Source organism: Myxine glutinosa, chromosome 10 (assembly GCF_964187855.1).
Source record: "Myxine glutinosa chromosome 10, kmMyxGlut1.1, whole genome shotgun sequence".
NCBI classification, from domain to species: domain Eukaryota; kingdom Metazoa; phylum Chordata; class Myxini; order Myxiniformes; family Myxinidae; genus Myxine; species Myxine glutinosa.
The window spans coordinates 86,696,339-86,708,485 of record NC_136270.1 but is presented as its reverse complement, the minus strand read 5'-3'; the positions used below and the strand labels follow the sequence as shown (position 1 = coordinate 86,708,485).

General features: G+C 39.8%; 1 protein-coding gene across 1 annotated transcript in view; it reads left to right on the top strand.

Annotated features, from left to right (window-relative positions):
- LOC137433434 (uncharacterized) overlaps window positions 1–12,147 on the top strand; it is a 232,225-nt gene that overhangs the window by 49,280 nt on the left and 170,798 nt on the right. Inside the window, exons 5-7 of the mRNA XM_078785841.1 lie at window positions 9,679–9,711; window positions 9,861–9,914; window positions 10,055–10,159. Of these exons, the coding sequence (XP_078641967.1) occupies window positions 9,679–9,711; window positions 9,861–9,914; window positions 10,055–10,159 (192 nt within the window). The remainder of the gene's footprint in view (window positions 1–9,678; window positions 9,712–9,860; window positions 9,915–10,054; window positions 10,160–12,147) is intronic.

The window sequence follows — 12,147 nt, the reverse complement described above, 5'->3', positions numbered from 1 at the left end:
TCGATTTCTTCCGGAGAAAATAATAATTTCTCGATTTCTTATGCGCATTATTTCTCCCAATTCAGTCAGAGCGAAGGGCGGAAGCGAAGAGCGTTGTTTTTTTTGTTTACGGGCGTACGGGCGGGGTAGAGCGTACGGGTAGCGTTTTTTTTTTTTTTTGCCAAGGAACGGGCACCCACGTACGGGCATGCCCTAGTATAACAAATATCATGAAACATTTACATTTTGTAGTCCATTGTATAATTTAAATAAACATAAATGCAAATTTCGCATGTGGAAAAAGTAAGTACACCCCTACATTTATCACTTCTTCAAATACCTAAAATTAGAATCAGGTTCACCAGCTCGGGTGCAAATGATTAGAACATCGTTAGAGAGGATCTTGGAGGAACCTGTCTTATTTAAACCTCAGACATTTAGTTTGGTTTGCTCTTTGTTGTTGAAGTGTGTGACGTCACCATGCCTAGATCAAAAGAGCTCTCTGAGGCCTTCAGAAAGAAGGTTATAGATGCCTACGAGTCTGGGAAGGGATTTAAAAAGATCTCCAAACAATTTGAAATCAATCATTCCACTGTCCGGAAGATCATCTACAAGTGGAGAATATTCCAAACAACTGCCAACTTGTTCAGGCCAGGCCGCCCCAGCAAGTTCAGCCCGAGAGCAGACCGCAAGATGCTGAAAGAAATCTCTAAGAACCCCAGAATGTCATCACGGGACCTACAGGTAGATCATGCCACTGTTGATGTCAAAGTGCACGCATCTACCATTAGAAAGAGGTGGCACAAATTTGATCTACATGGGAGGTGTACCAGGAGGAAACCTTTGCTGTCCAGAAAGAACATCAGGGCAAGACTAAAGTTTGCCAATGAACATCTAGGCAAAGACCAGCACTTCTGGAACAATGTGCTCTGAACAGATGAGTCAAAGGTAGAGCGATTTGGCCACAGTACCAGAAGACATGTTTGGCAAAAACCAAAGACAGCATTTGACCACAAGAACCTGATACCAACTGTAAAGCATGGTGGTGGAAATATTATGGTTTGGGGCAGCTTTGCTGCATCAGGGCCTGGGCAGCTCACCATCATAGAATCCACTATGAATTCTTCATTGTACCAGAGCGTGCTTGAGGATAATGTGAGGCCATCTGTCGGAAAGTTGAAGCTCAACCGAAGGTGAACCTTGCAACATGACAATGACCCTAAACATACCAGTAAATCCACCAAGGAATGGCTGAAAGGAAAGAAATGGAGGGTTCTGGAATGGCCAAGTCAAAGCCCGGATCTAAATCCCATCGAGATGTTGTGTCGGGATTTGAAACGAGCTGTGCATGCAAGAAACCCCTCAAACATCGCACAGCTGAAAGAATTCTGTATGGAGGAGTCGGCAAAAATTTCTCTCAGTCGATGTCAGAGACTGGTAGACAATTATAAGAAACGCCTTCTTGAGGTTGTTTCGGCCAAAGGGGGCAATACCACCTATTCGAGCCAAGGGTGTAATCACTTTTTCCACATGCGAAGTTTGCATTTATGTTTATTTAAATTATAGAATGGACGACAAAATGTAAATGTTTCATGATATTTGTTATATTATATCACCTTTATCTATCAATATTGTTGAAATGAAGATCAAAAAGCTGTATGTTGAAATATGTTGAAAAAGTCAAAACTTTACATGGGGTTTACTTACTTTTTCATGTGACTGTATATTGTATGGGGTTACAAATATATTGTGTGCAACCTGTAGTTGAGAAGATCAAAGGTCATCATAAACATGTTTTAACAATCTATGGACATTTACTGGTCATGCTGTGACATTGTTTAGATATAATGCCAGAAATAACTCTAAGTCAGACCTCATTGAGGGAAGCAGTGGCCAATTTATTTTCCCTGGTGAAAGATATAACAGCCAATTTGTATTTAACAAACATTTAAGTTCACAAAAACACATTAAAACTAGAAAACTTTGTGTGCGTGTGTCCACGTCGCTTTGTATTCAGACTTCTTCTTTCATATGCTAAACATGATAAAAACCTCAAAAGCAATCGGCTTCAGTGAGCAAATATGCAACCCATGCTCAAATTTCAAGTCAATCGGATTCAAATTTACGGTTCTATGCAACCATGACCTTTTATTCTGAAATTTAAAAAAACAATCGGCTTCCAGCTTTTGATTGGTGAACCAATTTAGTGACACAATATGCAAATTCTTAAAATTTCAGGTCAATCGGAATAAACTAACTATTTCATGTGGCGCTGACCTTTGACCTTTTGATATTTAAAAAAAACAAAAACAATTGGCTTCTAGCTTTAGATTGGTGAACCAATTTAGTGACCATATGCAAATTCTTAAAATTTCAGGTCAATCGGAATAAACGATCTATTTCATGTGGCGCTGACCTTTGACCTTTTGATATTTAAAAAAAAACAAAAAAAACAATTGGCTTCTAGCTTTAGATTGGTGAACCAATTTAGTGACAATATGCAAATTCTTAAAATTTCAGGTCAATCGGATGAAAATTGATATTTTTATACAACCTTGACCTTTGACTTTTTGATGTAAAAAACAACAACAAAATAATTGGCTTCTAGCTTTTGATTGGTGAACCAATTCAGTGACACAATGTGCAAATTCTTAAAATTTCAGGTCAATGGGATTAAAATTGTCAATTTTATGTGGCGCTGACCTTTGATCTTTTGTTCTTAAGAAAAAAACCCCAAAAAACAATTGGCTTCTAGCTTTGGATTGGTGAACCAATTTAGTGACACAATATGCAAGTTCTAAAAATTAAATGTCAATTAGATGAAAAGTGATGATTTTATACAACCTTGACCTTTGACCTAAAAAAACAAAAACAATCGGTTTCTAGCTTTGGATTGGTGAACCAATTCAGTGACCCACTATGTAAGTTATTAAAATTTCAGGTCAATCAGATGAAAATTTCTGATTTTATGTGATGCTGACCTTTGGCCATTTGACCTTTTGACTAAATTATTAATTTGTGTTTTCCATATTCTCATAATAAAGCTTTTGTTAAAAATTTGATGCCAAAAACTCAAATGGTAAAAAGGTTACAGCCTGGCCAGACACAGACGAACAAACACACACGGAAGTGATTGCAAAACCCCGTCTCTCGAGGAGCAGGGGATCGGCCAACTACAAAGGTACTCATAGAGGGCATGCCTCTGCCAGGATGAGCAGTTTGAGCATTTTGTATCCCATGGATCTGGATCCGGACCTGACCCATAATCTAATCGGCTTGTTTTTGTTGCCTAACAAACGTATCGACCGAGTTTTGTCATAGGTCATCCACAACTTTTGAAATATCATGCTATATATCGTTCTTGCCCCGGTCACTCAATGGTGACGAATCACTTGTAAAATTTAAAAAAATCTTATATCCGGATCCGGATTTGGATCTTCACCAAAATCTAAGCAATTCTTCCTTGTCACGCACCCAACCTGTACACCAAGTTTTGTCAAAATCCGTCCACAACTTTGAGATATCCTGTTCAGAGACAAACAAACAGACAGGGGTGAAAACAACCTCCATCCCCCTTAGGTGGCGGAGGTAACAATATACAGTACATACCAAGGATGGTCACTGGTAATTACCTTGCGCTCGCAAAGCGAAAAGCAGGGTTAGGCATTCGGTTGCGTACGTACGTGTGGCGTACGTGTCTGCATTTTTAAAAAACATTTTCTCGGCAATCGTTGGTCTGATTGACCCGAAACTTTTACCATAGAAGCGCCTCCACCTGTATAATTTTGTATTCATAATTATGACATCATAGGTCACGTGGTGCGGACGCCATCCTGGAAAAATGTTACATCCTCTATATCTCCAAAACCGCTCAATGGAAAAAAATTGAAACAAGGCTCATTGTCAAGTACACGCCATGGGGAATGAGATATTTTCATGATGATGTCATCGTGCCTTCATTATGACGTCCTTATTCGACAAGTATAACACTTGATCTAATCAGTATGAAAAAAAAAAAAAGATTCTCTGCAACTTAGTCTGATGGACACGAAATTTTGACCATTGGATCGCCTCCACCTGTGGAAGTTTTAATGATAATAACGTCATATGTCACGTTGTACAGGCGCCATCTTGGAAAAATCGAAAAAAGATTGCATCTCGACATCTCCAAAACAGCTCCACGGAAAAAATGAAACATGGTGCATTGTCGAGTACTCCCAATGGGAAATAAAATATGTTAATAATGATGTCATTGGTACCTTAATTATGACGTCATAAGTCGACAAATGCAATGCTTGATCCAATCAGTATGATTTTTTTTTTTTTGCAATTGTTGGTCCGATTGACACGAAATTTTCACCATGTGAGCACCTCCGCCTGTAGAGTTTTTATTGATAATTATGACATCATAGGTCACGTGGTATGGGCACCATCTTGGAAAAACTTCACACCTCTATCTCTGAAACCGCTCCATGGAAAAAATTGAAACAAGGGTCATTGTCAAGTCCTCCCAATGGGAAATAAGATATGTAAATGATTATGTCATCGGTGCCTTAATTATGACGTCATAATTCGAAAGGGACAACGCTTAGTCTCGTCAGTTTCAAATTTATTGTGCGTGATCTACACAACAATTATATTAGAGAATATAAATTTATGATGTCATCGCTCACGTGGCCTGGCATATTGGATTAACGAAGAAAACCCTTCAAAAAACAGAAGCGTTGGCTCACACCAAGTTGACTGTGCAGGTTAAGTATTCTATGAATACCATCTAGTTTGCAGACAGCGGTTTGTCACACCTGGTTACAAGAGGAATACACTTACATATTTATGCCGAATTAGTTTGGTTGAAATCCATGGGTTTCACTTAATGTTTTCCAGATAGTTGATGTTATACTGAACATACTCCCCACACATCCCATTCTCATCACACTCTGCCAATGCCATCTTTTCCTTTTGTCAATGTTAATTTTTCTCGTGCACCCTCTTGGCCCTCCTTTAAATATCACATGCATGCCTCCATTATTTGGGCAGAACTCAGGCGATGATTTGTTAACATTACCTAAACATAGTTGCAAAAGCACTTTGTGTCTGGTTTGAAGAAGTGAAGGTACAATTCATGATCTGTGCCAGACTTTGCCGGAGCAAAATAGGAACATTTTGGAGATTGTTACCTGAATCCTCAGCTTTTGGTCATTTGAAAGAGTAGATACGAGATGGCAATATATCACTGATCTCCATCGAAATACAAAAATTTCCCTTTTTTCCATTTCTGCGAATAGCTTTTCTCCATTTACTTTTCTCCAAGCTGCCGTTAAGTACATTCTTTATGCCTTTCCTTCATCATATGACATAATGGGAAAATTGTTCAGGAAAATAAACCTAATCTTGATCAATTTTGCATTTTAACTATTTGCACTATTTCGTATCAAATGTCACCATCAATAAAAAATTACCAAAAGTGATGTAAGAGGACCACTGATGTGGCACGTTTCACACACCTCTATATGCGTTGCATGAAGTGTTCATATCAGCATATGACAGATATTGGCCTCTTATAAAAAATATAAATAATTGAATGGCACTTGGTAGAGCGCGTACCTCCGCCAGGGTGAACAGTTTAAGGTGTGTATCCCACTGAGAGAACGTTAACCAAAATCTGCATCTAGACCTCAACCAAAATCAAATTGGTTTGTTCTTGTGACACACCCGACTCATCCACCACGTTTTGTCATCATCCATCCAGAACTTTTCGAAATATCATGCCGTATATATTGCCTTTGGTCCAATCTCTCAATGGTGAAGAATCACTTGAAAAATTGTAGCATCTGGATCCGGATCTTCACCAAATCGAATTATTTTGTCCTTATCACACACCCAACCTGTCCACAAAATTTCGTCCGAATCCGTCCATAACTTTTTGAGATATCTTGCTATATATAGTTTTTGGCCCTATCTCTCAATAGTGAAGAAGAATCACTTAAAATTGTTCATATCCGTGTATTCGGATCTTCACCAGAATATAATCACTTTGGCCTCACACCTTTGGCCTCACACCTTTGGCCTCACACACTCACACCCAACCTGTCCACCAAGTACCGTCCGAATCTGTCCATAACTTTTTGATGTATCTTGCTCAGAGACAAACAAATAGACAAACAGGTGAATGCATAAACCACCGTCCTTCGACAGTGGTGGAAGTATTTATATAAAGGTATGGTTGTTGTTTAGTTAAACATTTTAAAATTATTGCAAAAGGATTGCATCAAAAAATTGTCAGATATTTTTTTGTTGAAACGACAGCGTGAAGAGCACGTTTTAATTATTTAATTCCATAATTGACTTTTTTGAAACGTAACTATCGGGCCACTGACTATTGGGTATTGAAACGTAACTATCGGGCCACTGACTATTGGGTATTGAAACGTAACTATCGGGCCACTGACTATTGGGTATTGAAACGTAACTATCGGGCCACTGACTATTGGGTATTGAAACGTAACTATCGGGCCACTGACTATTGGGTATTGAAACGTAACTATCGGGCCACTGACTATTGGGTATTGTAACGTAACTATCGGGCCACTGACTATTGGGTATTGAAACGTAACTATCGGGCCACTGACTATTGGGTATTGAAACGTAACTATCGGGCCAATGACTATTGGGTATTGAAACGTAACTATCGGGCCACTGACTATTGGGTATTGTAACGTAACTATCGGGCCACTGACTATTGGGTATTGAAACGTAACTATCGGGCCAATGACTATTGGGTATTGAAACGTAACTATCGGGCCACTGACTATTGGGTGTTGAAACGTAACTATCGGGCCACTGACTATTGGGTATTGAAACGTAACTATCGGGCCACTGACTATTGGGTATTGAAACGTAACTATCGGGCCACTGACTATTGGGTATTGAAACGTAACTATCGGGCCACTGACTATTGGGTATTGAAACGTAACTATCGGGCCACTGACTATTGGGTATTGAAACGTAACTATCGGGCCACTGACTATTGGGTATTGAAACGTAACTAACAGGCCACTGACTATTGGGTATTGAAACGTAACTAACAGGCCACTGACTATTGGGTATTGAAACGTAACTATCGGGCCACTGACTATTGGGTATTGAAACGTAACTATCGGGCCACTGACTATTGGGTGTTGAAACGTAACTATCGGGCCACTGACTATTGGGTATTGAAACGTAACTATCGGGCCACTGACTATTGGGTATTGAAACGTAACTATCGGGCCACTGACTATTGGGTATTGAAACGTAACTATCGGGCCACTGACTATTGGGTGTTGAAACGTAACTATCGGGCCACTGACTATTGGGTATTGAAACGTAACTATCGGGCCACTGACTATTGGGTATTGAAACGTAACTATCGGGCCACTGACTATTGGGTATTGAAACGTAACTATCGGGCCACTGACTATTGGGTATTGAAACGTAACTATCGGGCCACTGACTATTGGGTATTGAAACGTAACTATCGGGCCACTGACTATTGGGTATTGAAACGTAACTATCGGGCCACTGACTATTGGGTATTGAAACGTAACTATCGGGCCAATGACTATTGGGTATTGAAACGTAACTATCGGGCCAATGACTATTGGGTATTGAAACGTAACTATCGGGCCAATGACTATTGGGTATTGAAACGTAACTATCGGGCCACTGACTATTGGGTATTGAAACGTAACTATCGGGCCACTGACTATTGGGTATTGAAACGTAACTATCGGGCCACTGACTATTGGGTATTGAAACGTAACTAACGGGCCACTGACTATTGGGTATTGAAACGTAACTATCGGGCCACTGACTATTGGGTATTGAAACGTAACTATCGGGCCACTGACTATTGGGTATTGAAACGTAACTAACGGGCCACTGACTATTGGGTATTGAAACGTAACTATCGGGCCACTGACTATTGGGTATTGAAACGTAACTATCGGGCCACTGACTATTGGGTATTGAAACGTAACTAACGGGCCACTGACTATTGGGTATTGAAACGTAACTATCGGGCCAATGACTATTGGGTATTGAAACGTAACTATCGGGCCACTGACTATTGGGTATTGAAACGTAACTATCGGGCCAATGACTATTGGGTATTGAAACGTAACTATCGGGCCAATGACTATTGGGTATTGAAACGTAACTATCGGGCCACTGACTATTGGGTATTGAAACGTAACTATCGGGCCACTGACTATTGGGTATTGAAACGTAACTAACGGGCCACTGACTATTGGGTATTGAAACGTAACTATCGGGCCACTGACTATTGGGTATTGAAACGTAACTAACGGGCCACTGACTATTGGGTATTGAAACGTAACTACCGGGCCACTGACTATTGGGTATTGAAACGTAACTATCGGGCCAATGACTATTGGGTATTGAAACGTAACTATCGGGCCAATGACTATTGGGTATTGAAACGTAACTATCGGGCCAATGACTATTGGGTATTGTAACGTAACTATCGGGCCACTGACTATTGGGTATTGAAACGTAACTATCGGGCCACTGACTATTGGGTATTGAAACGTAACTATCGGGCCACTGACTATTGGGTATTGAAACGTAACTAACGGGCCACTGACTATTGGGTATTGAAACGTAACTATCGGGCCACTGACTATTGGGTATTGAAACGTAACTAACGGGCCACTGACTATTGGGTATTGAAACGTAACTAACGGGCCACTGACTATTGGGTATTGAAACGTAACTATCGGGCCACTGACTATTGGGTATTGAAACGTAACTATCGGGCCACTGACTATTGGGTATTGAAACGTAACTATCGGGCCACTGACTATTGGGTATTGAAACGTAACTAACGGGCCACTGACTATTGGGTATTGAAACGTAAATATCGGGCCACTGACTATTGGGTATTGAAACGTAACTAACGGGCCACTGACTATTGGGTATTGAAACGTAACTATCGGGCCACTGACTATTGGGTATTGAAACGTAACTATCGGGCCACTGACTATTGGGTATTGAAACGTAACTATCGGGCCACTGACTATTGGGTATTGAAACGTAACTATCGGGCCACTGACTATTGGGTATTGAAACGTAACTAACGGGCCACTGACTATTGGGTATTGAAACGTAAATATCGGGCCACTGACTATTGGGTATTGAAACGTAACTAACGGGCCACTGACTATTGGGTATTGAAACGTAACTATCGGGCCACTGACTATTGGGTATTGAAACGTAACTATCGGGCCAATGACTATTGGGTATTGAAACGTAACTATCGGGCCACTGACTATTGGGTATTGAAACGTAACTATCGGGCCACTGACTATTGGGTATTGAAACGTAACTAACGGGCCACTGACTATTGGGTATTGAAACGTAACTATCGGGCCACTGACTATTGGGTATTGAAACGTAACTATTGGGCCACTGACTATTGGGTATTGAAACGTAACTATCGGGCCACTGACTATTGGGTATTGAAACGTAACTATCGGGCCACTGACTTATCGCTTACTGCTTTCATATGATGAGGAATCAAGTTAATTTGGTTTCATAAGCAAAACGAATACATATACGAGTTGGCAAAAAGCTGTATTTGTTTAGTAAGCGCACTTCAGTTAAATGCTAATAACTATTTTTTTTGTTCTTGTACTCCAGATCAACTTTCGAGCCGGCTCAGGTGGCCCTGAGGTTAGTTCCTTGGTGTTGTTGTTTTTATTATTTTTACTCATGTTTTTAAGCATTCTGTGGTGTAAAGGTGAGAGCGCATTCCCCCTCATTCTGGGAGGTCGGCAAATTCAGGGAGGATTGATTTTATTGAACATTTTTCTCCTTCACAGGGTCCTGCTGGAAGTATGGGAGATGCAGGGCACATGGGCAGAAAAGGGAACAAAGTAGGTGGTTTCAGGTTAACAGCAACATTTATAAACAGAAACATTAATTTTAAACATCTGATCCACCTTTATATCACATCGATTTGCTTATTGTCCTCTATATTTCACATGTTAGTTTTAACACTGAAAGTCTTTTTCAGGGATCTCAGGGGCCCTCAGGATTTGATGGCTTTCCTGGAAAACCTGGAAATCCTGGAATACCAGGCCCTGTGCAATATCAGAGGCAAGAAGAATTTCCTGGCCAGGTGATGTCAGTTTACTATGCTTACTTTTGTAAATATGAACGAGAATATAAAAGGATCATTAATATTGTTTACTAAAAACTTTGGTACGTAATGGTAATTTATAATTTAAACAAGACCAATAGTCTAACAATGGCGTAGCCGGGCTTGTTTGATACTTTAGTTAAAGAAGATAGATAGTATGACCTGGGTGGAGATACCAGTTAACAGTTAGCAAATAATGTAATTATTTTAAAAATTCCAATAAATCCCACGTTCCTGTGCCACCTTCAGTCGAACGCCAGGCATTGCCAGCAGGTTCGTGAAGGACTTGGACAAAAAACGTACCCAGTCTGAATGTTGCTGTATCCAGTCAATGGTGAAACAGCAAATGGGGAATTCACGAATATCACGGATAGAAACCCTTACGTCATTTCCTCATTCTGCTTTAAACTCAATATCTCTAAATTTTTATTCCAAACAGCATCATTCATCATTCCAATCCCAAATTAATACGATATTATTAATATATCAAAATTTAATGTTAAATCACGATTGCAGTGAAATATTATCAAACCAGCGAACCGTCATCATCTGTTCACTTCCGGATTCTGGAGCAAGGTCCATATCGATTGCATTTCAAAATCATAATTGTATTGAGGAATTTTTGAAACCTCATACCTACCTTACGACCCACGCTGGAACCCCAAAAGGAGGAGGAAATATAATAACCTCCCAACAGGAGGTTATTATATATCCTTTTGGTAAAATATGCAACTGTAATGGTTACGAAACGCAGTCCCCCTGTCATGTGACCAGATCCTCAGCTCTGATTGGTAGACGTTTGTAAGGGACATACATACATACATACATACATACATACATACATACATACATACATACATACATACATACATACATACACCGGACGGACACACAAACGCTGTTCTAGATGGCATTGCCCTACGGGTTACTCAGAAAAAAATGCACGATTTCAAAATACTCTGTAAAATGTCAAGCATTTCGTTGCTTACAGTGTACACATTACTTTCTTTGTTTGCTTACTAGATATAATACAGCATACATATCAATATATCATGTATTTCGCATGTAACTACTGGCTTTGTAAATTAATAAGGCCTTTTTTAATCATGGATTCTCAGTTATCACTATAGAAAGGCAAGATTGTGAGATTATTAATATATGCTGGAAATATATTAGCAAATTGGAGAAAATAGCCTAAAATTACCTGCCGGTTCAGTTTTAACAAAATGCAGTTCAGTTCTCTTTCCTCCATAAAATATATTTTGGCGAAACTGCAATACCCCAGATAGTTGAGGAACATGACCGTGTTTCGTATCGTGTAGAGTGTGTCCAATCAGGAGAGTCCACACATATGCACACACACCTCTGTGCTGTCTAGCTCGGGTTTGCATCTCAACCGAGTGGATGGACATTACACAGGGTGTCCTGTCTGGTAGTATTAGTTAGTGGACATTAGAGTTCCCACGGTGTCCTTCATGTGGAGTAGGCGAATTATCTCTGGCAATTTGAACCAATTCTAAATTCTTGCTCTTACCTACAGAGGGCATTGCTTCAGCTGCATAGCCATGCCTCCCAGCAAATGAGGCTACCTGCAGCCATGTTCTGCATACGGACGAAGAAGAAGAATAGCACAGATTTTCTTCTTTTTTAAATTGATCTAAAGCTTAACGTGGACCGTGTACACTGTACATGAATCGAGGAGGACACCAACACTACTAGACATCAGTGTACTTTTACATTTATTATAATTGGACAATGGAGAAACACATTGTATTTGGAATTGAACCCACAACACATTGTTGCTCAAATCATGAACCAAGGTATCAGATGTGATGAGTATGTTAAATTTGATTGAATTGTGATGAAGATTTTTTTTTACATTTAGAAGAACAATAGTTTTACATTTTGAACTCTTTTCCAATCTCAGTACTAAGGTAGCTTGCTGTGCTCACAGTTGTGTACCACTG